The sequence below is a fragment of the Oryctolagus cuniculus genome, chromosome 12 (assembly GCF_051225735.1).
Source record: "Oryctolagus cuniculus isolate XC-2025 breed Fujian yellow rabbit chromosome 12, ASM5122573v1, whole genome shotgun sequence".
Classification (NCBI taxonomy): Eukaryota; Metazoa; Chordata; class Mammalia; order Lagomorpha; family Leporidae; genus Oryctolagus; species Oryctolagus cuniculus.
In genome coordinates, this window is record NC_142878.1 from 92,116,875 (window position 1) to 92,144,150 (window position 27,276).

The 27,276-nt window shown below is 58.6% G+C and overlaps 1 protein-coding gene across 13 annotated transcripts in view; it reads left to right on the forward strand.

Annotated features, from left to right (window-relative positions):
- The first annotated feature begins 457 nt into the window (after positions 1–457).
- Positions 458–27,276, forward strand: part of PAQR5 (progestin and adipoQ receptor family member 5) — a 72,815-nt gene continuing 45,996 nt past the window's right edge. For 3 of the 13 annotated variants that reach the window (XM_089310635.1, XM_008249811.5, XM_089310637.1), the window contains exons 1-2: positions 701–822; positions 25,863–25,954. Coding sequence is in view for 1 of the 13 variants with exons in the window: in XM_008249808.5 (XP_008248030.1) it covers positions 556–822 (267 nt within the window). In the remaining 12 variants the exon portion in view is untranslated. Of the gene's footprint in view, positions 823–1,036; positions 1,059–1,774; positions 1,874–25,862; positions 25,955–27,276 lie in introns of those variants that run through there. The other 10 variants (XM_089310632.1, XR_016218292.1, XR_515352.5 and 7 more) reach the window with 10 other exon arrangements.

The window sequence follows — 27,276 nt, forward strand, 5'->3', positions numbered from 1 at the left end:
CACACAGATGGGGAGGTCTCTGGCCTCCAGTCCCCTGCTCCTCCTGCTGTCTGCACAGGGCATACAGGGTGAGGCTGGGAGCAGCAGCCGCCCAGAGAGGAAGTGGGAGGAGAAGGTGTCCCCCTTACTTTCCTGCCTCAGCCCCAGTGTTTGGCCCCAGAGGTGGATTTGCTAGAATTCTGGTAGGCTGGGCCGGAAGTGGCCGCAGCCCGCCTCCTCAGCGCCAGTGCGGGTTCCTGGAGTCTGATGCTGCCCCTTTGCGCTTATCTCTCATCACTGCGTCCAGCGGGTGGCACCTTCCAGCCCACAGCCTGCGATCCAGGAAACGGAGGCTGGCAGTGGATCCAGAGACCGTGGGTGGGCTGACAGCAGGGCTGCGGACACGTGGGGTGGGGGGTCCCTCCCACACATGGCTTCCTCGCCTTTCCCGGGCACCTCCCACGCCGTTTCTGAGGGTGCTCCTGCCCTCAGTGAGGCCTCCAGCCTCCCAGCCCTCAGGCCCCGGGGGCGGGGGTGGAGGGGGTAGGAGCCTAAGCGCACCTCGACTCTACCTGGATGCATGGCTGTGGTTGCCCCTCGGGCTGCCGGGATGGGGACGTGCCCTGGAGGTCACGGAGAGTCCGCGGTCAGGGCGCGCGGGGAGGCGCAGACCCGGGAACCGAGGGGTCCCCCCGCCCTCGGCTCCTCCCCCGGGGCCGCCCCGCCCCGCGCAGAGAGGCGCGCCTGCCCGGCCCGGGCCAGGTGCAGCGCCCAGGAGCAGGGGGGCAGCTGCGCCGGGAGCCGTACCCTGTCCACGGGACGCCGGGGACCCTAGGAGCCCAGGTAACCGAGGACGGCACTCCCCGCCAGTGCTGTCTACGGGTCCCCAGCCGCGCGCGGCCTGCCCGCCTCCCCGTCCACGCGCGCCCTGCACCGCCGCGGCGCTCCTGGAGCCCGGGTGGCCGCTGCCAGAGCGCGTCCTGAGGAGTTCGTGCCCGTGCCGGGGCGGCGGCGCCGCGCGGGCGCCGGGCAGAGGTGCAGCGACCCGTGCGCCGGCAGAGGGCTTCCCGCTGCAATTGGTTAGTTCCCGACGGTGCCGGTTTCTCTCTCTCTCCCGCGACCCCGGCCCTCCACCTCTCACGAAGTTCCTTGGCTAGGGACCGCACCGTCGGCGGGTTCTTCTGGAATGTTTACGTGTATGCTTCCCGCCTCCTCGGCGTGAGCGGCTGGCGCGCGCGCTAAGGGGCCGCCCCGTGCGCGCCCGGATCGGCCTGGGCCGGATGGAAGCGGCGCCCCTTGGCTTTGCGGCCGGAGCTGGATATCAGCGCCCACCGCCCCGCCCCCAGCCCGTCCCAGGGCTGCAGTCCGGGAAGCCCCGGGGGAAGGGACCACAGAACCATGACCCCGGTTGGTGTGCGCAAAGTGGCTTGCTCGGCTTCCCGGCTTGGGGTGGGAAGGGGCGAAGGCTTCCCTCGCAGAGGCGGGGAGCAGGTGGCATGGGTCAGAGCACAGGCTCGGACAGGGCCGCAGACAGGAAGGCGGCAGGGAGAGGGGGAGGAATTTGCCTCCCTCATCCCCACGGTGGAGTGCCCACCTCAGATCACTGCCTTCCAGAGGCTGGGGTGGCTTCTGCATTCTGGCTGGCCCCTGACTCTGCAGGTGTCGGCTGCCCTTGAGTGCCTTCCTGCCAATGGGGCTTTGCCCTGCCACCACTTCCAGGCAGCAAGAAAACCCAGCAGAAAACTTCCTGCTGCAGTTGGTTAGTTCCCCACGGTGCCAGAGAGCTGCAGGAGGGCAGGTGCGCTGGGCCCCAGCACCCGGGGTCCTAGGGGAAGCGGAGGAACTCACTCCAACAGCTGGGATCTTCCTGGCCCACCTGGGGTCTTTGACCTTGGTGAGTAGCAAACACAATTTGGGAAGTGGCCCGGTGCCACCCCGAGTCGCCTTGACACCCGTCCCCCCTTGGGGCCACTTGGTTTTGTGTTGAGGTCCCTTGCGCTTCTCCAGAGGGACCTCAGGCTTTGGCTGCTCCCTCCACCCACCTGTCAGACCGAGGAGAGGCAGAGGGCGCCAGGTAAAATGCGCTATCGGCCCTGCCCTAGGTTGGTGGCACAGAGCTTGAGTCCCCTCCCCTTGGCCTTCTCATCTCTCGCTCGGGAAGATCTCATCTGGGAACTTTAACAGTCATTGCCTCCCCTATGGGGCAAGCGTGAATTGGGGAAAGAGCTTCTTTTCCTGGGCCTCAATATCCCCATCTGTGAAATGGGCGCAGTGGGAGCTGCCTGATTTGTGAGGGAGTGCATGGTCCAGACGGTTCTGTCCGCTGCAGACTGGGAGAGATGACCAAGATTCTGTGGGGTGTATGTGTGTGTGTGTGTGTGTGTGTGTGTCCATTGCTCGCGCAGTGGACGGGCATCTTGGTAACCCGCAGAGAGTAGTTCGCACACTGAGCACACAGTGGGCCCGCAGGAAGTGGTCATTGACCAGAAGTGGTCTCTAGGGGAAGAGCAGTTGTTGAGATTCATGGGGGGTGGGGAGGTTGAAATCCCGCTCCCACCCTCCGCCCATGAGGGGAGGCGGCAGCCAGGCAGGCAGGCTCAGATGGAGGGGGCCGAGAGCCCCGTGGGCGGAGGGGTCTCTGAGACCCAGACGGACTGGGGATGCAGAAGACCCCGTGGATCTAGAAGAAATCCCCCATTCAGGCCCCCTGCGGCCCCTCAGCCCCTCCCCATCCCCTCCCCAGCCCCAGGCCTTTGGCTGGAGGACTGGCTGCAGCACACGGAGTTGCTGGGCTCTTGCCCCACCGGGGTCGGGCTGCAGAGAGGGTCGCGCGGCTCCAGCCTGGCGCAGACCTCCCACCCTGGCAGCCCGGTGACCTGTGCCTGTGCCTGCACAGCCCAGCCAGTTCTGGGCCCCTAACAAGGGCCCGCGGAGGACAGAGGACAGAGAGCCCGCGTCTCTCCGGGGAGGCCGCCCCTGCACTGCCTTGCTCTCGGCCACACTTGCCTCTCTCTAATGCACCACTCGGCATTTGTGCATCATTTGCCCGCCCCTGGAGGACGTCTGCTGGGAGGGCACGAGGGCAGGAGGGCAGGGCCTTCTGTTTGCTTCGTGTGCTGCTCAGGCAGCAAGGGAGTGCGTGACGTGTAGCAGGTGCCCAGTCAATCTGTGTGGAATCAATAAATACGGGGGCTCACCAGGGAGTTCCGAGAAAATGCATACCGTGTAAAAAAGCTACGCACGGACTTAAAAGAATTTTTGCACCAAATTAACTCATCCTTTAAAAAAGATTTACTTATGTATATGACAAGCAGAGTGAGAGAGAGAGAGAGAGATCTTTCATTTGGGGATTCCTCCCCCCACATGGCTGCAGTAGCCAGACCACGTCGAAGCCAGGAGCCAGGAACTCCATCCAGGTCTCCCACGTGGGTGCAGGGGCCCAAGGACTTGGGCCATCTGCTGCTGCTTTCCCAGGTGCATTAGCAGGGAGCTGGACTGGAAGTCAAGTAGGTGGGACCTGAACTAGGTGCTCCAGCACGGGATGCCAGCCTCACAAGTTGCTGCTTAATCTGCTGTGTCGCAGCCCCAGCCCTCAGCGACAAACTTGTCTGTTCATTCCTTTGCCACGCACTTTTGTATATCTACCCCCTCTTTTATTGTATGGAAGTGGAAACTGAGGCCCAGAGGCCAGCAGGGTCTCTTGGAGCAGAGTTGGAGCCTTTGCTAACTGGGCTCGAGTTGGCTGGAAGCTGGGTCCTTGTGCCCTGCGTCAGGTTCCTGGGGGGCACACAGGCACACCTGGCGAGAGCCTGTGGGCCTGCCGCCTCCCGGGTTACCTGGAGGAGCAGCTCCAGGACTGAGCCCATGGCCGCCACAAGGGCAATTGGTGGAGAAACGAGAGGAAGGGGCCAGGGCGGGAGAGAGGGCAGGGACACCTGGCCTGGTGCCGCTGTAGGTCTTCCCCATGCCCTCCCGGCCGTCTCTGCCCCTAGCCACACGGCCAGGCTCGCTTCTCCTGAAGAGGATCAGGCCATGACCTGGGACGTAGCCCCTTGCATTCCTGTCCCCCGGCCTCCTCTTTATCACCACCATCGCTGCAAGGCTGGTGGCTTCCAGCCACAGAGGATGGAAAAGTACGCCTGTTGCGACACCATGTGAGTCAGTTGGTCGTAAATTATGGGGCCGCCCTGTCAGCCCTGATGCCCTGGAGTCTGGCCCATGGGTTAGGGACATGGTGCTGGCTCCCGGGGTGGGAAAGGGTACAGGCGACTCCACATGCTGCTTTGAAGTTAGCAGAATGGCAGCGAGGCGCCCACAGGTGCAAGGGACACAGCTGGGGAAAAGGAGCTGTCACCAAGGCAGCACTCCGAGGGTTAATTCCCACCCACACCCTGTCCTCCAAGCCGGGTTTTGCCTTATACATTTGTCCTGTCTTTGACCTTGACACCAGGCCAGGTTCACCCCCAGGTGCTGTGGTTGCTGGGGTAAACCTCAGACAAGGGCGTTCTGCCTGGGCACCCCAGCGCCCCACCACACCGTCTTCCCCTGGGAGTGCCTGGGAGTCCCCTGGCCCAGGTGGCCAGGCTGGCCTTGGTGAGATCATCTGGAGCCTGTCAGAGCTGTCAGAGATATGACCTTCATGGCTTCTACATCCCAGGGTCCCCCTGCAGCCACCCCACCACCTTGCCACTCCACGGGTTGTGGAGTTGATGGCTGCCCTCCTGGGGGTTGAAGGCTGGCGTGGCTGCTTGGGAGCCCTGGGTTCTAACTCTAGCCTGACTCACAGTATGAACTTGACCCCATCACCGCTCGGGCTCAGTTCCTTGTCTCTGAAAGAGGCCGCCGGGGCTTGGTGAGGCGTGTCAGCCTCAGCGCTATTGGCGGTTTGGATGGAGAATTTTTTTTTTTTTTTTTTTTTTTTTGATGGGGGAAGCTAGACCGGCTCTGGGGACAGTGCTGGGCACCGTATGACCTTGAGCAGCGTCCTTGGCCTCATCTGCTGCATACCAAAGCATCACCTCCAGGTTGGATGACCTCGGACGGTTACCCAAGAGGCAGGGACAGCCCTGGGTGTGAGGATGGGACTGGGTGTGAGTGAGGAATCCGTAGGTAGGGGCTGGCCTGCTGACCTCTTGCTGAGAGCCAAGATCAACTTCTCTCTGCCTTCAGATCTTGGGTTACATAAGCAGGTGGGGGTAGGGCCGCAGGCCTGGTGACTAATCAGGTACCTGTGCCTTGGGAACCGGTGCGCCCCCACTTACCCCTCTCAGCCGATGCCCAGGGAGGGGACGCAGGAAGCGAATCCACCACGGGGAAACGTGTGCGTGAGGCCCTGGCCCGCCCGCCACGGCCTGCCGGCTTTTATTTTGTTTATTTCTCCCCAGTGAGCTGTTTATTAACTTCTTCCATGTAAGCCCCTTCTGACCTTGTTGCTTAACCGAAGGTCAGAGTCGTCTTCTGGTGAGTGGGGGCGGCTGGGAGGGGTTTGCTCTGGGCTGGGCATGGTGCTGACCCGGAACCGTGGGTTTGGGTCACACGCTGGCGGAGTCGTCCTTGGTGAGACCGTGCTCTAGGGTGTGGGTCCCTGGCCGCGGGAGGATGGGGAAGGGATGATCTGTGGGTGCAGCACTGGGGAGGTGCATGGGGGCACCAGCAGATCCACCCAGGGCCGTGCTGAATCTGGGGCACCAGCAGCTCCGCCCAGGGCCGTGCTTGACTGGGGCACCAGCAGCTCCGCCCAGGGCCGTGCTTGACTGGGGAGGTGGCTGTGGTCCTTGGACAGCTTCGCCAAAGGAAGAGGCGGGTTTTCGGCCTTCTTGCTATTGTAAAACGTACAGACTATAAAGTGTGCCGCCTCACCCGCGTGTCTAAGTGTCCAATCCACTGTCGTTAGGGGCACCCACCCTGTCGTCCACCTGTCATCACCGTCCATCCACGATGTTTGTCCTGTCTTCCAGCTGGAACTCTGTGCCCAATAAACAGTGATTCTGGGTCCCTCCCAAGCCCTGGAGCCACCATTCTGTTCTCTGTCACTCCGGGTACCCGGTGCAGGTGAAGCCGCGCCGTCGTCTCGGCGACCGGCTGATTTCATTTAGCACAATCCGCCCCCCACTCCCCCCGGCACTCCCAGTGCGTCGTGTGTCCGAGTCGCTTCCTTCCGCAGGCTGGGCAGTGTTCCTTCCTGCGGACGGCCCCACTCCGTGTGCCCATTCGCCTGTCGCAGGACACCTGGGCGGTCTCCCCCGTCGGTGACTGTAGGCAATGCTGAGGTGCAGCGGGCGTGCAAATAACACCTGGACTCGCTGCTTTCAGTTCCTTCGTGTGCTTGCCCAGAAGTGGAATTTTAAAGATCCGTTTTATCTGAAAGGCAGAGTGAAGGAGAGAGAAGAAGAGACAGAGAGAGAGAGATCTTCCATCTGCTGGTTCACTCCCCAAATGGCCACACAACAGCTGGGGCTGGGCGAGGCCAAAGCCAGGAGCCAGGAACTCCATCCGGGTCTCTTGTGTGGGTGCAGGGGTCCAAGTACTCGGGCCATCTCCTGCTGCCTTCCCACGTGCTTTGGCAGGGAGCTGGATCAGAAACGGAGCAGCCAGGACTTGAATCAGCTCCCATACGGGCTGCCGGTGTTGTAGTTGGTGGCTTTACCCACTGTGCTACAACTTTGACCTTAGCTATGGATAATTTTTTGAGCAGCCTCTGTACCATGGGGGAAGGAAGAGGTGTTTGAACTTGGCTTTGAGGATGAGCGTGAGATCTGGCATGTAAGGGAAAGAGATGGCCTGGAGGTGTTTGTGCTGGACCAGAGGAGGCCGTGCCGGAGGCTGTGGAGGCTGGGAGAGGAGGGGGCACAGGAAGGGCCCCGTGGCAGGCTGTGCCCTGTGGACAGTCAGAACACTGAAGAGGTTTTTAATCAGCGAGTGACACAGGCTGGTTGTCACCTTAGCAGGACGCTGCTGGGAATGATGTCCGATGGGTTGAAAGGGAGCAGAGAGGACTTGGGGGTGGGGAGGAAGCAGGTGTGAAGGGTGGGGGGTGGCACCCGGGTGCCCAGGTCTCTGGTTTGGCTGCTGGTGGTCGACAGTGCTGCACCTGCTTGGGTAAACTTGGGAGGAGCAGCGGTTTAACGAGAGGAGAGGAGAGGATCAGCTTGGCTCTGAGGGGCCCACACAGCCAAGAGACGAAGAGTGTTGATGAGCCACCGGTGTGCAAAGGCGGCACAGAGCGTAGCACCGACACGATGCTGGGCAGTGGCCAGGGCAGTGACGCTGTGTGATAGCCTGGAAGGCCCAGTGGCCTCCCTGCCCTGGGTGTGCCCCGTCCGTCTGCATATTTTCTCTGCCACCTTTGGGATCCGTGCTGGTGCTGGGCCCTGAGGGAGGAGAGGGGGAGGTAAACGCGACCCAGTGACTTTCATTCATCTTTGGTCCCATAAAGCTCAGAGGCTGAAACTCGGCCAATCCTTCTGCACAGGTAGATGTTTCCTCGTGGCGGGCAGTGTGCGGGAGAAGTGGGGGTGTCGTGTGTCGTGGGGGCCCCACAGAGTCCACGCCTTGCACTCCTGATGTTTTAGGTCACAAAGTTCTTTTTTATTTTAAGATTTATTTATTTATTTTTATTTGAAAGTCAGAGTTACACAGAGAGAGAGAAAGAGTCTTCCATTTGCTGGTTCACTCCCCAATTGGCCACAACAGCCGGAGATGCGCCGATCCAAAGCCAGGAGCCAGGGGCTTCTTCCTGGTCTCCCACGTGAGTGCAGGGACCCAAGCACTTGGGCCATCTTCTACTGCTTTCCCAGGCCACAGCAGAGAGCTGGATCAGAAGAGGAGCAGTCAGGACTCGAACCAGCACCCATATGGGATGCCGGCGCTTTAGGCCAGGGCATTAACCCACTGTGCCACAGTGCCGGCCCCAGTCATTTTTTTTTTAAGATTTATTTTATTTATTTGGAAGACAGAGTTACAGAGCGAGAAAGAGAGGCAGAGAGAGAGAGAGAGAGGTCTTGCATCTGCTGGTTTATTCCCCAAATGGCTGCGACAGCCAGAGCTAAGCCAAGCCAGGAGCTTGGAGCTTCTTCTGGGACTCCCACACGGGTGAAGGGACCATCTTTCACTGCTTTCCCAGGTGCATTAGCAGGGAGCTGGATCAGAAGTGGAGCAGCTGACGCTCGAACTGGTGCCCATATGGGATGCCGGCACTGCAGGCCAGGCTTTAACACGCTGCGCCGCAGCACCAGCCCCGAAGCCACAAAGTGCTTTGCTGTGGGGGCCGGTCCTGGGCATTGCAGGGTGCTGCTGACATCCCTGATTTCTCCACACTGGCAGCCGGAAGCTGCACACCTCCCCTTCCAGGCTGCGATGAACAAATATTTTTCTAGAATTGGCACGTCTCCCCAGGGACATTTACGACCTATTGTCCTAGGGGCTAGGAAAGGCTTCTTTCAAGAAATGATGTGAATCTGATTTCCAAAAGAGATATGAATGAATCGAGGTGGAGCAGGAGTGCAGAGGGGAGGCCAGGACCCAAAGCATGGGCTGCAGCAGGTGCAAAGGCCCTGAGGTGGGAGACAGCACCAGGATCGGGGAGGAAGCTGTTGTAGCCCATCGGTGGGCAGTGATGGAAGTGAGGACGACTGGACAGATTCTGGGGGGATTCAGGAAGGACCCGCCAGGTTTTGATGGCTGGAAGGCTTTGGATGTGAGAGTGGCCAGGAAAACACCCAGGTGTGCAGAATGTAGCTGACAGGAAGCCACCTGGCCACAATTTTGGTGTGTGGGGTTGGAGATGCTGGGAGATGTCCATGTGGGGTCACAGACTCCCTGGCTCCTGGCTCACAGGAGGGGGTGTGACGTGTGTGCAGGTGGTGAGGAAGCCGAGGCAGACAGCGTAGGGCCGGCAAGGAAGAGTGAGGGGACCGGGAAGAGGAGGAGGCAGGGGCCCAGCCCCTGGAGGTGGAGAAGGTGGAGCCTGCAGGGGCTGGAGGAGGCGCTCACAGGACCTGGAGAGCGTGGCGCGGTGCACAGTGGGAGCGCGTGGGAGCTCCGTGGAGGGTGCGGAGGACAGCCCGTGAGGACTGGAGAGCAGCTGCTGGGTTTAGAAGTGGTGCAGGCAGAGGTCAGGCTGGGGCAGTGCAGGACTGGACACGGCTGCAGGCTGCTTTTACGAAAAAGGCATCAGTGGGAGTGAGGAGAGACAGCATAGATGCCAGAATGGGAAGAGGCTTAAGATCCCTGTGACCCACATCGGAGTACTAGGTTCGAGTCCCAGCTCCGGCTTCTGGTTCTGGCTTCCTGCTAATGCGGATCCTGGGAGACAGCAGTGGTGGCTTAAAGAGTTGGGTTCCTGTCTCCCATGTGGGAGACCTGGATGGAGTCCTGGCGCCCAGCTTTGGCCTGGCCCAGCCCTGGCCATTCCTGGCATGTGGGGAGTGAACCAGTGATGGGAGCTGTTTCTCTGCCTTTTATGTAAATAAAAGATCAAGCAGGAGAGTGAGTTGCAGAGGAGTTCATTTGTTTAGTCTTTCTTATTTTGCAGCTCCCTCTCCCGACTTTTTTTTTAAAGATTTATTTGTTTGAAAGGCAGAGTTACAGAGAGGCAGAGGCAGAGAGAGAGAGAGAGAGAGAAAGAGAGAGAGAGGTCTTCCATCCACTGGTTCACTCCCCAGATGGCTGCAACAGCCGAGCGGCACTGATCTAAAGCCAGAAGCCAGGAGTTTCCTCCAGGTCTCCCACGTGGGTGCAGGGGCCCAAGAACCTGGGCCATCTGCTGCTGCTTTCCTAGGACATAGCAGAGAGCTGGATCGGAAGTGGAGCAGCCGGGACTCCAACTGGCGCCCATATGGGGTGCTGGTACTGCAGGTAGCGCCTTTACCCACTATGCCATAGCGCTGGCCCCTCCCCCAACTTTTTAAGGAAACAAATGTACACGGATGAGAATTTAGAAACTGAAGATTTCCCTGTGCCGCGTGCTCACCACAACCCTTCTCCCTGACCTGTGCGTTCCTCCTTCCTTTCAGAAAACTCTGCCGGTTTCATGCCTGTGTTAGTGCTTTCTCTTTGTAATTTTTAGAAATTTATTTATTTATAATTAAATTTATTTATTTTCATTTATTCATTTATTTGTTTTCATTATTTAATTTATTTTCATTATTATGTCATTTTATTTGAAAAGCAGAGAGAGATGGTGATCTTCCATCTCTTGGTTCACTTCCCAGACGCCTATAACAGCTGGGGCTGGGTCAGGCTGAAGTCAGGAGTGAGGAACTTAACCCAGGTCTCCCTCATGGTGACAGGGACTCCTAGTACTGGAGCCGTCACCTGCTGCCTCCCAGGGTGGGCGTGAGCAGGAAGCTGGGTCAGACGCCAGCGAGCAGGGACTCAGGGCAGGCTCTCCAACAAGGGACAGTTTGAGCCCTGTGCCAGGTGCCTGCCCCACGCGAGACTCCCGTGGTTCTTAGCTTTAGAATGTTCCAGGACATGGGTGTCACATACCTTATCCAGCCAGTCTGACATATGGACTCGGCGGCTGTTTCTCGTGGCTTGCCACCACCCAAGGCACGTGGCACTTGAGTCGTGTCGCAGGTGTAGCTGGGGACCCGAGGGTACTTCAGAAGCTTCACTCAGAGCTCAGAGGTTTGCTTGGTGCAAAACAATGGAAGCCGTGCAGTCTCTCCGTGAGCTGTGGTTCTGCGAGCTTGTCCACATCCACATCCAGCGTTGGCATCGATGCCCAGAAGTCACGTGCACCTGTGTTTTGGCAGTGACCGTCGGCTCGCCTCGGAGTGCAGGCACCACCCCAATCAGCAACAGCCGGGATGCTCACTCTCTGCACCCAGCATCACCCGGGCTGCCCACAGCTGCCAGTCCGGACCGTGGAAACCAGTTTCTTGACACAGCTTTCGTGTGCATTTTCCCAGCGTGGACGGGGTTCAATACTTCGCCACGGCCTCTTGGAAGAGCCGCTGGGTGCCCTGTCTCTCCTCCGTCCAGCCAGGCGCCATGTGCATTTTCTATTAGGTGTCCAGCTTTGTCTTGGTGAATGAGAGGAAGCTTTGTGTACCGGGGGAGCGGGGGGGGGGGCTCCCGTCTTTTGTCCAGAATGCGAATCGCCTCCCCAACCTGGGTTAGGGCGCTTTTATTGTTGCTGCTCTGAGTGCTGATGGGAGAGCCACAGGGCGGGCGGGGTGGGGGGATGTCTCTGGCACAGGGTCCTGGAGGAGGAGGAGGCATGGGGGGTCCCCAGCATGGGCAGGGGTGGCCTGCAGGCAGGGGGAGCGGTCCCTGCGCTGTAAGGGGTGGAACGAGTATCCCCTGTGGGGGGGTTGAGGCCACGCATTGGGGCGAAGGAGATGGTGGTGGGGTTGTGTCCATAAAATAGCGAAAGCTGGAAGGCCGGGGGGTTTCCTGGGGCAGCAAGGGGGCGGCTGGAAGGGTGGTCCCTGGAACCGAGGCAGGGGCAGGAGGGAGCGGACGGCCCTGTCCCTGTGGTCTGCGATTCCGTGTTCTCTTTGCGTGCGTCAGTCACGGGGCAAACCGACAGCCCACACCACTTCCATCGGCCTTATCTCAGGCTCACACACCAGCCAGTGCTGCCCCTGCCCAAGTCACCCAGACCCCGGCTTGCATGCCCGCAAGGCCCTCTGGGATCACTGGAACTCATCCTGCACTGCCTCCCCTGCCCTGCCCACCTCACCCGTGGAGACCCCACTAAGCCCTACCCCCAGGGCCTGGCCCTCCCCCCACCCTGCCCACATCCTGGGGCTCCCCCTGTGGCCTTGTTCTCCCCTCCTCTTGGAGAGGCAATTGACACATCTTCCTTCAGCGTGGTTGCTAAATCCTGTGGCTGCACACGGGACCAGGAGGGCTTGTGGGACAGGGACAGGGACAGAGTACAGTAAAGTATGTGAGTGGTTAAATAAGCAAGCCTCCAGGAAGACTTCCCGGAGGAGGTGGGCTGGACAGGCTCTGAGGAATGCAGGAGCTCAGGCTGACAGGTGCAGGGGAGTGTGTGTGTGTGTTGGGCTGGAACAGGGCGGTCAGAACCCGGAAGCTGGAGGAAGATGTGCTCAGGTCAGTGTCCGGGGAAGGCGGGGCAGTGGATCCCATGGGTGCCTTGTGGATGTGGATTTTTATGCCCAGGAATGAGTTGACTTTGTGTTCAGTGTTCTGGGGGCTCACGGTGAAGGTGAAGTTTCGGGCATGTCGGACCCGCAGGGACCTGTGTCCACTCCGTGTTCAGCCCCGCCCCGCACCTGCTCCTCCAGCAGCCTCCTGGGCGCACCCATACCCGATTCTGCTCCGCAGCCCCTGGCACACATGCTCCCCACCTGGCTGGGTACCTTCTGCCTTCCCAAGAAGACCTGTCCTCTCTCTCGGAGCCTCCCTGCCCCAGGATCGGCGGCCCCCACTCCCCTCAGCCAGCTCTGACCTCGCAGGGGCGTTTGATTTGAAAAATGAACTCTTGAAGGCCAATGAAAGTCTTCCAAGGTGAAGCAGCAGCAGCCACGAGGCTGGAATGATTGGCCGTGGCATTGCTGCCTTTGAGCTGGGGCCCGAGCCGCGCACCCATGACCTCCAATCACACAAAATGCTTTTTTTTTTTTCCCTTTGGTATGGGGCGGGGCAAGGCAGGTCCGGCTATTCTAATAAAACTTGCCGGGATCACAGCCCCAGGTTCTGGAAATCTTAAATCCACTGCAAGGTCACAGCTGCTGCAGCCGTCTTGCGATGCAGCCTTTATGGTCGCCTAGAGGGTTCGTTACCTTTCCTGAGTGGCATCCGTGGCAGCAAGCTCCCATTCATGGGCACTTGCCTCATTCTTGTAACTCTGACCTGGCCCTGCGGCCTCCCCGGTGCTGGCTCTGGCTGCCCAGTGAGGACCCGCCCTGCACCCCCCCACTCCAGGGTGGAGAACCGAGGGGACCCTGGGTAAACTGCTTGAACAAGCATGCAGCGGCAGAGGGGCAGCTGGACAGGAGCCCGCCCAGGCAGTCAGAGGGTGGCAGCCATCACCCTGGGGTGGACCAAGGGCAGGGGGCAGTGGAGTTCCGGGGGCTTCTGCACCCATGGGGAGGCCTGCAGCGGGATGGACAGGGGTGGACTCGCGCCTTCATCCCTGGGCGCCGAGATCGCCACAGCTCCCTCCCCAGGTTCCCTGCACTGGTCCCCAAGGGCAAGGCGGGAAGTGGCAATGCTGGGAGCCTGGAAGCCTTTCCTGGGGAGAGGAGAGGAGGAGGCCATGGCAAGCCTCGGAGGTGGGCACTGGGTGGTTTCTGATGCAAGGGACGTGGGTGTTTGGGGGACACTTTCCCTTAGCAGCCTCATGAACCTTTGTTGTTGTTGTTGTTGTTGTAAGAGGAACTGGCGTGAAGGCAGAGAATGCATTTGGCTGCACCGTGAGCCTAGGGCCGGGAGGGGAGTGTCGCTCGCTCTATTGCCCGCCCCGCCCAGCTGCTGGAGCAGGTGCACCCAGCGCGAAGCGCGCAGCTGAGCAAGACCGGGGTCTGCGCCTGCTCTGTGATCCCGTGTGAGACGCCCGCATCTCTGGCCGCAGGTCCCCACCCGGTTTCTCTTCCAGAAGCACCACGGTCGGCCTCAGAGGTGCCTGGACCCGTCCGTCCTGCTAAGCAGAAGCCTTTGCTTCTCATTTCCTAAGGGGCCCGGGAAGGGCCGGGGAGTCCGACAGGATTGGACTCCCGAGGTCAGAGCGCCGTTCCTGGGGCTTGTTCCAGCGAGGGCTTCCTGCCTGCCTGCTTTCCAGTCCCGGTTCCCTCTGGAGAGAGGAGCTACAGGATTGCAGCTTCAGATGAGCCCAGGGGTTCACGCACCTGGGCCGTGCCCGGTCCTGCCTTCCGCATCACTCACACCTGCCTGCCGGTGCCAGGCACTCCAGTTAGGTCTCATAGACCACCCGGAGGGGCAGAGCAGGTGCCGGCATTCCATCTTCTCACGTTGGTGTGGGGAAACTGAGACACAGCACGGCCTGGGCTTGACTCTTGGGCTTCCCAGGGACAGCTCAGGTCAGACTTGAGCCTGGCTTTTGGGCTCCTTGTCCAGTGCTCTCTGCACACAAACTGTTGATGATGAGCCTTCGTGTACTTGGGCGCTCTGCCTCTCCCCTTGCCACTCCCACGTCCGACCCCTGAAGCTCCAGCTGTGGCCAATTCTAGGGGAAATTAATTCACTTTTAAAAAAAAGATTTATTAATTTATTTGAAAGTCAGAGTTATACAGATGATGGAGAAGAAGAGGCAGAGAGAGAGAGAGAGAGAGAGAGAGAGAGAGAGAGAGGTCTTCCATCTGCTGGTTTACTCCCCACTTGGCTACAATGGCCGGAGCTGCGCTGATCAGAAGCCAGGAGCCAGGAGTTTCTTCCAGGTCTCCCACGCGGGTGCAGGGGCCCAAGGACTTGGGCCATCCTCCACTGCTTTCCCAGGCCACAGCAGGGAGCTGGATCAGAAGTGGAGCAGCTGGGACTCAAACCGGCACCCATATGGGATTCTGGCACTGCAGGTGGCAGCTTTACCCGCTACGCCTCAGCACCGGCCCCAGAAATTAATTCACTTTGCAACAAGAGGAAGCTCTGTGCCTCTGCAAGAGGAGTGAGACAATATTTCCCTCTGAGACTCTCCGGGAATCCCACAACACTCCCCCTCCCCCAAAGCGTCCGCCTGTTCCTCTGCACTTCCTTAAAGGCCGAAGAAATGACCCTCTTGTGGTGAAATCTCCTCTTGGGACAAAGCGGGTGGCCCTTGCCTCACTGCCCGGGCGGCCACTTGTCCACCTCGTCACAGAGGCCAGCCCGGTGACACTTCTGGGCTGAGGAGCACACGTGTGTACCCTGATGCGCTTCCAGGGCGTGGCCGGGCCCTGTGAGGAGGGTCCTGGGTGCGCACGGCTCCTCCCACCTTTCCCGGAGGCTCTGCTTGTGAAGGAGTCACTCCCACAACAGCAGCAACTGGGGCTTTGGGCCAGGAAGAGACGACTGGGGTGAGCCTAGGACCACACCTCCTCCAGCAGGCCCTCCTGGGCTCTGTGCAGATGTGGGACCAGGAGCTGGAGGCCAGCCTGGGCCTCAGAGGAGGTCCCGGGAACGCAGGGTCACTGTGCTTGCCTTCCTGGGGGCTGATCCAGAGGGACCCCGTGCGCCCACTCTGCAGGGGTTTTGTGATGCCTCTGCCCTTAGGAAAAGCCCATGCTTAGCGTCACATTTCAGCCACTGGGGACTCGGCCCATGGCGCATTCAAATACGTGAAGTGTGTCGCTTATGACAAGGGCTAGCGGAAAAACGCTGTCCTGGGAGGGTGCAAGGGGAAGTGTTGCAGTGTGCAGCAGGCCGGAGGCCTGGCTCAGTCACCACCCAGGGATGACCCGAGGACCATGGCTCAGTCACTATACAAGGATGACCTGAAGACCATGGTTCAGTCACCACAGAGATGACCTAAGGGCCATGGCTCAGTCACCACACAGGGATGACCCCAGGGGCCGTGGATCAGTCACCTCACAGGGATGACCCGAGGACCATGGCTCAGTCACTATACAAGGATGACCTGAGGTCCATGGTTCAGTCACCTCACAGAGATGACCTGAGGGCCATGGCTCAGTCACCTCACAGGGGTGACCCCAGGAATCATGGCTCAGTTACCACACAGGGATGGCCTGAGGGCCATGGCTCAGTCACCTCACAGGGATGACCTTATGAGCCTGGCTCAGTCACTACACAGGGATGATCTGAGGAGCCAGGCTCAGTTACCACAAACAAATGACCCCAGGGCCCATGGCTCAGTTATCACACACAGATTACCCCAGGGGCTATGGCTCAGTCACCTCACAGAGATGACCTGAGGACCATGGCTCAGTTATCACACACAGATTACCCCAGGGGCTATGGCTCAGTCACCTCACAGAGATGACCTGAGGACCATGGCTCAGTCACGTCACAGGGATGACCTAAGGGCCATGGCTCAGTCACCTCACAGGGATGACCTGAGGACCATGGCTCAGTCACCATATAGAGATGACCCCAAGGGCCATGGCTCAGTCACCTCACAGAGATGACCTGAGGACCATGGCTCAGTCACCTCACAGGGATGACCGGAGGACCATGGCTCAGTCATCACAGAGATGGCCGCGGTGGCTCTTACTGGACACCTCTGTGCCCCAAGGCTTCCAGGTGGGAGTGTGAGTGTTAAAGCCACATCGGAGGCTGCCCCAAGGTGACAGTGACTGCACCCCCAGGGATGTCATGAGCATGAAATGGGGCCAAGAACGCCCTGAGGGCTGGGCATGGACTAAGGACTGGATCACGGTGATCTCCCATCCACTATCTCCCATCCACACCATTGACGAGTTTGTCAGAGCAGGCAAATGCGCCTGCCCCGCAGCCAGGCCAAACTGACTGCACGCACCGGACGGAACCGGTGCCCTGCTGGGGTGGCGGGAGCCCTGCCTCTGTGCACCTGGCCCGCATCCTTCTCTGAGCCCCAGTGCCTTCCAGGGTGCCCTGAGTCTGAGCACCTGCCAGCCCTCCCCACCTGCTCGCTGTCCCTGTGACCTTCACCCTGCCAGTTCACACCTCTGGGGCCCTTGGCTGCTCCTATGGGCGCCATCAGTTGGGTAATAATTACAGGAATGGCTCGCTGGGAAAGTTTTATGGTTAACACCCAACCCCTTCCCCCCAGCCCAGGCCCAGAGTGGAAATCAGTTAATGATTGTCCAGGACACTTCTCAATGAATGCAGCAGGAGGAACAGCACGCCCTCCCCGCGGTCACCTCCGGGGCACCGAGGCTGCTCCCTGCACCCCTACACCACCCCGTTCCTGCCTCTACTCAGTGTCGCAGGCCACCCCGCTCAGGCTGCCACCCTGCCTTGTCCTCCAGACCGGACGTTCCCTGGGGTCCCAAGCCAGTCCTCCCCCTTTTCTGGGACTCACCTCCTCCTGGAGCCCTCCCTGACTGCTCTAGGGTCCTCCTCTCAGCTCCTTGTAGCCCTCGGCACATCTGCTCAGTGCATCCTGTGTGTTAAGGCCCACCCAGGAGGGGACAGACAAACTGTAGGAGCAGCAGCAGAGGTCCCCGGAGGCCGAGGGGGAGGGGCCCGGCTGGAAGGGCCAGCAGGAATTTTCCAGGCAGCTGTGGCTGTGGGTAAGGACATCAGGGGCAGCAAGCATGAAGGACATGGGCAGGACCTGTCGTGTTGTGTGGGAGGCGCCTGTGAAACACCTGGTGGGCGTGGCCAGGAGGCACTGGGGCTGGCTGGCCGTGGCTGGGTGGGTCTGTCTCCTGGGAGAGACCAGGGTGGGGGAACCCTGGCCATCTGCTGTCTATCAAGAAGGCCCCTCCTCTGGCTTTGGGTTGCGTCTGCTCTCCCAGGCTGTGGGAAGCGAAGGAGCCGGGTATCCCAGGTGGTGCACCTGGGCACTCTGATTGAGAAAGCTGCAGGGGCGCCCAGCTAGCTGGTCCGGGTTCGGGGCATGACCCTGGGCTGCTGGCATGCATGGTTGGGTTGGGCCTCGCTGCCAGTGATTTTCCAGGCTCCTGTGTCCACTCCCACCCCAAATCAGACCCCAGATGCCACCTGGGCCTCTCCAGGGCGGGCAGCTTGGTGCCCACAAGGCAGCCCATCCTCACCGTGGCAGAGCCGCTGCCTGGGGTCCTGGTCCCGCCCGCAGGGGCTGCATGGTGTCCCTGGGCTCCGCCTTTCCCCACTCCGTGGCCCTGGGGCTGTCACAGGCTGGCCGCCTTATCGAAGTCCTCAAGTTTCTGATCAGATTAGAAGCTTGAGGCTCCGAGACAGGACCAAGCCTTCCCTGCGGTGGGCGGGGAATGACCGCCTTCGGGCATGCGGCCACCTTCCATCCACCCGGCAGGGACTCTGCCTCTTCCCAGCCTGGAGGGACATCCCACCTGTTGCACGCACCCTGGCGGCCCCGTGACTGGGTTGGAGCAGCCATCCTGGGCTCCAGCGAAAGCCAGTGCTGGCCCGTGGGCGCTGTGTCGTACTGGGTGGGAGGGGAGCCTGAGCTGGAACAAAGCACCTGCTGCTGTGGGAAAAAACAGAAAGATCACAGTTTGGCTGCTGGCTCTGCTGGGCCCAGCGCCGACCACGCCGGTGGGCTCTGCTTCCCTTAGCTACGGCCAGAGTCTCGGCGGCTCCACGGCAACCATATTCCACAGTCCCCCGCACCCCCCTGCTCTCACCTGATTGGACAGAGGGGCGTGGACCCAGGCCTCAGGCCTGTGTCCCTGTGGCTCTGACGTGCACCCAGAGCTGAGCGGCCGAGCACTGACCGTTCGGCTGGGACAGTGCTGAGCAGGGTCGCCAGGGGTCGCAGTGTCGCGTGGTACTGAAGTCAGTGTCTATTTTACCAAAATGCACTGAGGAGCGTGAAGCAGTGAATCAGAGACTGGTGTCTGGCACAGCGGTCAGGATGCTTCTTGGAATGCTCACACCCCATATCCGCGTGCCGGGGGTCAAGCCCCGGCTCTGTTCCCGCTTCCGGCTTCCTGCCAGTGCACACCCTGGGAGGCAGCAGGGGGTGTTTGGAATATTTGGGTCCCTGCCACCCACATGTAAGACTTGGATTGAGCTCCTGGTTCCTGGGGTTTAGAGTGAACCAGTGGATGGGAGATACCTCCCTCCCTCTCCCCCCACCCCCATATAAAACAAATTTGAAAAACAGACCAGTAAATCAAACACGTAATCATCTAAAGTATAAAACCATGTCAGGCGTGGTGGTTCGGCAGTTAGCCTGCAGCGTAGGACACCTACATCCCTTGTTCGAGTGCCTGGGTCCAGGTACCAGCTCTGCTTCTGCTCCCGCTTCCTGCTCATGCGCTCTGGGAGACAGCAGGTGATGGCTCAAGTGCTTGGGTCCCTGATACCCAAGTGGGTGACCCGGATGGAGTTCCGGGCTCAGGGCTCCAGCCTGGCCCTGCCCTGGCTATTGTGGGGTTTTTGGCAATGAGCCAAAAAATGAAATATCTCTGTGTATGTGTGCGTGTGTCAGTGTGCCTTTCAAATGCATAAAAATGGGCCGGCGCTGCAGCTCAATAGACTAATCCTCCACCTAGCGGCACTGGCACACCGGGTTCTAGTCCCGGTCGGGGCGCCGGATTCTTTCACAGTTGCCCCTCTTCCAGGCCAGCTCTCTGCTGTGGCCCGGGAGTGCAGTGGAGGATGGCCCAAGTCCTTGGGCCCTGCACCCCATGGGAGACCAGGAGAAGCACCTGGCTCCTGGCTTCGGCGGCAGCCATTGGAGGGTGAACAAACGGCAAAAGGAAGATCTTTCTCTCTGTCTCTGTCTCTCTCACTATCCACTCTGCCTGTCAAAAAAAAAAAAAAAAAAAAAAAAAAAAAAAAAAAAAAACAGAAAACTTGGAAAAAAAGATATAAATAAACATAAAAGTATCTTATCAGAGAAATAAAATGAGTGAATCTATATATTTGAAACATGCAAAATTTAGTCAGGAAAAGACTGAAGAGGAGATATTATTTGTTTCCATGAAGGCAGAATCTTAAAAATCAAGGCACGTTGGCTGTACGTGTTTTCTAGAAAAGCTCTCCCCGACTCCAGTGGGGCTGGGCACGGGGCGGGGATGCGTGGCGTGCGGCTGTGTTTTCCGCTAGTGCAGCTCTCGGCCTTTGTTTACAAGGAGCCGCTGTTTGTGTCTCCAAAGCATTTCCGGTTACTCTTGAGGTCGTGTTTGCCTGCATCGGTTTCTAAACCGTGGCGCTGGTATTCCGCGTGTTAGGAAAGCCGGCCGATGGAGGGATCGTGATTCTTGCAACAGTGGTTGGCTTTGTCTGCCGCCACGCGACGTCCATCAAGATGCTGTTAGCATCTCCTTTCCCAAACATATACGGACGTGGAGCAGTGAGTGCAGGGCACTAACACGCCTGCTTGGGAGCCTGCAGCCAGTGTCATTGCACACATGCCCTGATCCAGTCTCCTCATCCCGGCTGGATTCGGAGGAAGCAGACATCGTATCATGTCATTTGTAGTTATCCTGAGTATACATTTTAAACAGAAGACCACTTTAAACCATGTAACCACAGTGCCTTTACTCCACTGGGTGAGACAACGGGAAAATGCAAACATCGAAACTTTATAACGAGGAGTTAGAAATTCCCTCTGCTGGTTCCCCCTCCTAAATGGCTGCAGTGGCTGGGGCTGGACCAGGCAGAAGCCAGGCACCAGGAACTTCGTGCCAGTCTCCCGTGTGGGCTGCAGGGACTCTAGCACCTGGGCCATCAGCTGCTGCTTCCCAGGCTCATTAGCAGGGAGCTGGATCAGAAGTAGAGTCGCTGGGACTTGAAGCAGCGCTCTGATTTGGGATGCAGGCTGTGACTTAGAGCACCGTGTGGATTTCCAAGCCTTTCCTGGGTTCCCACGCTCGGTGGCCCCAGGATTCTCCCGGGGAGGGGCGGGGCCTGCCTGCATCTCCATCAGCCACCCAGGATAACGCTGTGGCCGGCACACAGCCAGCATCCTGTGTAGGCTGGCTGTGTAGACTGCTGACGGCCTCGCCAGTGCTGTCAGCATGGGGCACCCTCACCTACCTCCACCCTCGCCACCGTGAGGATTCAGGGGGCCCTTCAGGCCTTGGGCTCTGGGAAATGGGGTGGCTTTCCCGAATGTATGAGGTGTTAAGCTTTAAGATTTGGTCCCCAGCTACCCTGAGCAGGGTAACCCTAAGTCACTGTGCCCCTGAGCCAGCAGGGGGTTGGGGGGAAGGTGGAGGAAGGCTGGGGCTGTAGTGTCTCAGGTGAGTATACAAGGAAATGCCAACATCTGCACCCCCCACCCCCCGGCTGGGCTGGCACCATTGATGCTTCCTGGCCTGGCCGAGGCACAGGACTGATTCACTGGCTTCCATTTGAAAGCATTGTTGCTCTGGTTAAACAATAAAAATTAAAAATAAGGGGTTGACATTGTGGCGTAGCAGGTAAAGCCACTGCTTGTGACACTAGCATCCCATAAGGGCACTGGTTTGTGTCCTGGCTGCTCCACTTCTGATCAGCTCCCTGCTAATGGTCTGAGAAAGCAGCAGAAGATGCTCCAAGTGCTTGGGGCCCTGCACCTGTGTGGGAGACCCAGAAGAAGCTCCTGGCTCCTGGCTTCGGATTGGCGCAGCTCCAGCTGCTGCAGCCATGTGGGGAATGAACCAGAGAATGGAAGCCCTCTCTCTCTCTCTCTCTCTCTCTCTCTCTCTCTCTCTCTCTCTCTCTGCCATGGAGAGCACTTTGGCGATCCACCTCCTGTTTTTCCTCTCCATAAATACAGGCAGTCAAATGTAATGCAGCTTTATACAGAGGGCATTACAGGACCTACACTGCTCAGGAACATGCTCTTTCTAACAAATTGTCACAGCAGTCAGCACACACCTGCAACATTTGTGGTGGCCACGTGGTACACGTGTGCATGGACACACTGTAACTGCCGCCCCTCTGGTGCCCAAGTTTGGGTTGTTTGGTGTTTTCCTCTGCAGTGTGGCAGCGTGTCATTCAACCATGCAGCCTTTACAGATGTGCAATAATCTCCTAGCGGTAAACATTTAGAAGAGCTGGGATAACAAGGAGAAAGAAAAGAAAAAAGGTTCGTTTCACTTAAAGCCCGCTAAAGCCAAGCTGGAGGTCACCATGGCAACCTCTTCCCATCCTTGCACACCAAGCGCTGTTAGCTGTGGCTGCTGCTCCCAGGGAGGTGGATCAGGCCGGGGGTAGCCCGCTGTCTGGGAGCAGTTTTATAAACCGAGGGAGGGACCGGGGCGGGGGGGCGAGGAGAGAGCATCAAAGCAGGACTGAGATGGTTGGGGGCGCTGCTGGTCACCTGCTGAGTACACGTGGCTTTTCCTTCTCCCCAGAGCCGTTGGTACCTGTGTTGTCCTCAGTAGGTAATGAAAGATCAGAGACGGGCCGTCTTTCCAAGGCACTCAGGGAAGCAGTGGATGGAGCCGGGGCGATGCCCTCCTCCATGTTTCCACAGAAGCCTGTGGCTCTAACCGCAGTCCCGCCCTTGGCCGTGCTGGGTGGCAGCTCTTACTGCCCATCCCCACCGCACCTCAGGCTCTTATGGGATAGAGCCATCATACCCACTTTTCCATCCCCATATCCTGCCAGAACCTTGGGTGTATCCTAGGTACTCAGTAAGTGCATAATAAATGATCCTGCAAATTCCCACCCCTCTCTCCATTTCTGCAGCCCCAGAGCAGGGACAGGTGCCCAGCCCCCTGCCACTCCCTTGCCTCTCACAGCACCTGTTCCCACCCCCCATCTCCCTAAAGCTGGCCCTCTCCTCCCTCCCCAACCCTCCCCCCATTTCCCACCCCTGCTGGCCAGGGAGCCCAGGGCTCTGGGGGGCTCCTGCATCCTCTCCCTCCCCAGCCTTCTTGTGCCCCACCATCCCTGAGCCCACCCGCTCCTCCTTGGGCCCGGCTGCCTGTGTCCCCTCTGATGGGCACCTCAGGTGCTCGCTGGGCTTTGAACCTCCCCACCCTTTGCCTCCCAGATGAATCTGGGACCTCCGCTTCTCCTCCAAGACCCTGTTGCATGCTTTCAGCTGCAAATCTGTACAAATCAAACTCTACTGCCCTGGTCTGCTGCGCTTCCTCCTGCAGCGTCATTTCCCAGCCCCGGGGGTGGCGATCTGTCCCTGGGAGCACACACCTAACAGTTCGTGGCCAGGGCGCCTGCCAAGCCCGGCAGGAGTGGTAGGGCTACAGCCTTGCTCTGGACGGCAGCCTGGTCCCCACATGCAAATTCAGGCCAGGGCTGTCGGTATTCAGACTGTCAAAAGGAACTGGGAACGGTTGGGGATCCCTTGGCATTTTAATATTGGTCCTGCTTTATTTGGTTTTGCTTTTCCATTTTTTTTTAAAGATTTATTTATTTATTTGAAAGGCAGAGTTACAGAGAGGCAGAAGCAGAGAGCGAGAGAGAGATGTCTTCCATCTGCTATTTCACTCCCCAAATGGTCACAACCGGGGGAGCCACGCCAATCTGAAGCCAGGAGCCAGGAGCTTCCTCTGGGTCTCCCATGTGGGTTCAGGGGCCCGAGCACTTGGGCCATCTTCTACTGCTTTCCCAGGTGCATTAGCAGGGAGCTGGGTGGGACGTGGAGCAGTCCCACGTGGGATGCTGGTACTGCAGGCGGCGACTTAACCTCCTATGGCACACTGAAGCCCCAGTGCGTTCTCATTAACCAGTGCTCACAGCTGGCATTGGGGTTCACTCTGTGTTGTGCCTTCTGGGGCTTTGACGGATGCGTGATGCCGTGTGTCTGCCATCACATGGTCATGAGATTGTTTTCAAACACTGCAGAAGCCTGAAGTCTCCATTTTGCACACTTTCCTCCCACAGTGCCCCTCCTCTCCCCTCTCTGCGCTCCTCAGAGCTTCTGTCCCTCCTGTCTACCAGGCTGTGGCTCCCGGAGGTCCTCGGGACTTAGAAGTCCCAGGACCCCCCATGCCAGGGCCCCAAGAGGTTTTGGGATGCACAGACCACATGAGGTCACAAGAGGTGTCCCGGCCAGTGCCCTGCTGGAGGGAGGAGGGCTGAGGACGCCTGAGTCCCTAGGCAGAGCGGCCCAGGGCGGAAGGGAGGAGCCGCCCCAGGGAGTGCCTGACTTGGGGTCTCATGGTTGGAACTTGTCCCCCAGAGCCCCATTGCAACTGCTGTGAGAGTGGGTAGGTCATGAGGGCAGAGGGATGTTCATGTCATTGTGGCGGTGGGTTAGTTATCATGAAAACGGGTTAGTTATCATGAGAGTGGGTCAGTTACTGCAGGAGTGGGTTAGTTACTGTGGGAGTAGGTTACTTAGCATGAGTGGGTTAGTTACTATAGGAATGGATTCGTTATCACAAGTGGCTTAGTTACTGTGGGAGTGGGTTAGTTATGGCAGGAGTGGTTTGTTAATGTGAAAGTGGGTTAGTTATCACAAGAGTGGGCTAGTTATTACCAGAGTGATTTAGTTATCATGAAAGTGGATTAGTTACTGTGGGAGTGGGTTAGTTATTGTAGGAGTGGTTAGTTATGGCAGGAATGGATGAGTTACTGTGGGAGTAGGTTAGTTATCATGGGAGTGGGTTAGTTATCATGAGAGTGGGTTGTTTATCATGTGAGTGGGTTAGTTATCACAAGAATGGGTTAGCTATTGAGAGCAGGTTAATTATCATGAGAATGGATTAGTTATGGGAGTGGGTTAGTTATTGAGAGAGTGGGTTAGTTATTGAAGGAGTGGGTTAGTTATCACAGGAGTGGGTTAGTTATTAAAAGTGGGTTAGTTATTGCAGGTGTGGGTTAGTTATCTAGAGAGTGAGTTAGTTATTGTGATAGTGGGTTAGTTATTGAGGGAGCAGGTTAGTGATCACAGGAATGGGTTAGTTATCTAGAGAGTGGGTTAGTTATTGAGGGAGTAAGTTTGTTATTGCAGGAGTGCTTTAGTTATTGAGAGAGTGGGTTAGTTATTGAGGGAGCGGGTTAGTTATTAAGGGAGCGGGTTAGATATCAAGGGAGTGGGTTAGTTATTGAGAGAGCAGGTTAGTTATCGAGGGAGTGGGTTAGTTATCAAGGGAGTGGGTTAGTTATTGAGAGAGCAGATTAGTTATCGAGGGAGTGGGTTAGTTATTGAGGGAGTGGGTTAGTTATCGTGGGAGCAGGTTAGTTATCGTGGGAGCGAGTTAGTTATCATGGGAGTGGGCTCCCGAGTAAAGGATGACTTTGGCCCCCTGCCTGCCTTGTGCCTGCCCCCCTCCCCCTACACCTGGTGCCTCTGCCCCGGCTCCATGCAGGCCCTCGCTCGGGACCTTCCCAGCCTCCGCAATGCTGTCTCCTGTGTGATTCCTCAGCCTCAGGCTCTCCGTGACAGCAGCATACCTCGACCAAGCCAGGGTCTCGAGCTCTCCTGCTCCAGGGCCCCCTTCTTCCCATGAGCACCCTGAGCCCAGAGAAGGCAGGAGAGTGCACCCAAGGCCAGAGCTCTGCTTGGCAGAGCTGGTGCCTCCTGCCTCTCACCACCCACGCTGAAGGGGGCAGCCCTGCCACAGCCCCTGCTTCTTGACAAGGGGCCAGTCGGTGGGCGTGCCCAGTGTGGGCCCAAGCCCCGCACCCCAGCAGGGCAGGTGTGGCTGGCAAGCCTGTGTGCGGGCTGGGGGCAGGTAGGGAAGGAGGTGGAGGCACACTGGGGGCCACACACTCCACCGTCCCTGTGCCTGCTTGCCCACAAAGCAGCCTCCTCCAGGAAGCCTCTGAGCCAGCTAGCCCGGGAAGGAAATTAAACTCTCATCTCCTCACCCCCAAAGCAACCCTGGGCTCCCTCCCACCCCACTGGCACATACTCCCCCAATTCTGTCCCCCAGACAGCCCTAACAAGCTGCCCACTTTCCGTCTGCAAAGGAGTCCAGGCAGGTGACGGGCCACACACAGCCACCCCCTGGCCTTGGCCCCAGCTGCACCTGCTGCAAGCTGTGCCCTCTTCCCCACCCATGCTGAGACTCCCTGTGGGAGTGGGAGTGGAATAGACCCTAACCCTCTGCATGCCCCAGCCATGAAGGTGGCCCTGCCCGATGCTTCCTTTCAACCTTGCTTCTACTGCCCAGGTGGCATCTGAGCCCTGGGTTGGCTGGCCTGCGTGCCTCCCCCATCCTGCGGGGAGCTGCCCCCAGGCTCAGTAGGGTCTGCCTGGCTCCTGTCTTCCATGGTTGGATGGACAGAAGGACAAACGAATGCATGGGCAGCCTCTAAGCAGAACAGCCAGCAGGTGTCTATGGAGGGTGTTATAGAAAAAATAACCCAGGTCCTGTCTTCAAGGAATCTCAATCATTTTGCACCTTAAAGAATCAGACAGTGACTCCTAAACCAGCTGATGATAGTGATTCCTGTACCTGCAGGCTGAGCTCTCTGCAGAGCCCGAGCAGCTGATGAGGTGGGCTGGGAGACCAAGGCGGACAAAGTGAAGCCGCAAGTTCACGGGCACCGGCTGGTGAGTGGAGAGGCCTGGCCTGAAACCCAGATCTGTGCCACCAGAAGTCTGGTTTTAGCTACCCGCTTGCTACAGCTGGGGAGGGGAGGAGAGAGCAGTGGGAGGAGAGACCGTGGAGGTACCCTCCTGGAGGAGGAGGTCTGCGGGCTTGGCCTGCAGTGGTGGGCTGCCACAGGGTAGACAGGGCTTGGGACAGGCCAGAAAACTGGCCACTGTGGGAGTCCAGGGGATGGGGCTGGGGGGTGGCCCGTGGCCGTGACCTAAGCCTGTGCTCACACGGGGTGGCCCACGGTGACACGTGCTGGCGTGCGCAGGGCAGAGCTGGGTCTGCAGGGAGAACCGGGACCAGCTGGTCGCCCTGGGCGTGGACTTTTGTAGTATCAGAGAGCAGGGCCAACCCAGCCTGCAGAGCCGGCTTCTCCCTCAGCGCACAGGCCGAGGGGCACCCCACCCAGCCAGTGGGGCCGGTTCCCAGGGCAGGAACACTCCCTTCATTCATCGATGGCCGACAGGATTGCTCCCCCCACTGAGAGCTGACCCAGGGACTCCTGCCCTGGACCTCAGATGCTGTCTGGGCATCAGGTTACCCTGTGGGTGCGGCTTGGCTCACAGGAAATTGAATGAGAGCCATGGTCCATGTCCCTGGCACACACACACTCACAGACATGCACACCTAGACCCATGCACACACACTTAGTTTTACCCATAATTCCTTGCTTCCCACACACACACCTAGGTCTCACCATGGATTTCCTCGAACCCTCCCGAGTGTGGTCTTTGTTGCCCTAGCAGCGGTGGTAAACACAGCTGCATTCTTTGTAGTTTGACAAACCACGTTCCCTTCCTGTGTGTCACTGCCTCCTCCCAGAGCCCTGGCCAGGCAGGAGTTAACATGATTTTACCAGCGGCAGAAAATGCAAGTCAGGTGGGATTGCTCAGTCAAGTTCATACCTCAGAGGGCAGACTTGAGCCTGGCTACCCTGAGACCCGAACCCCGGGTGCCCCCGGCCTGTCTACCTCTTCAGAGCATCCTCCAAGCCCTGGCAGCCCAAGGAGTGTCCGCTGTGTCGGCGAAGCCACTCAGCTCTCTGGATACCTGGCAGCCTTGGTCCCCCCCCCCCCCCGGCTCCTGAGACGCCCCGTGCGTGCCCTAATCCAGACGGGCGACTGTGACATCAGCACACTGTTTCAAGAGTCTTTGTGCCCTTCGATAAGAAAAAAAATAACCTTTTGTAATAAGCCAGTTTGCACATAAACGCATACGAGGGATCTTCAGCAAGTACGTGGGAATCCAAACATGTAGTTTACAAAAGTCCTTTGCA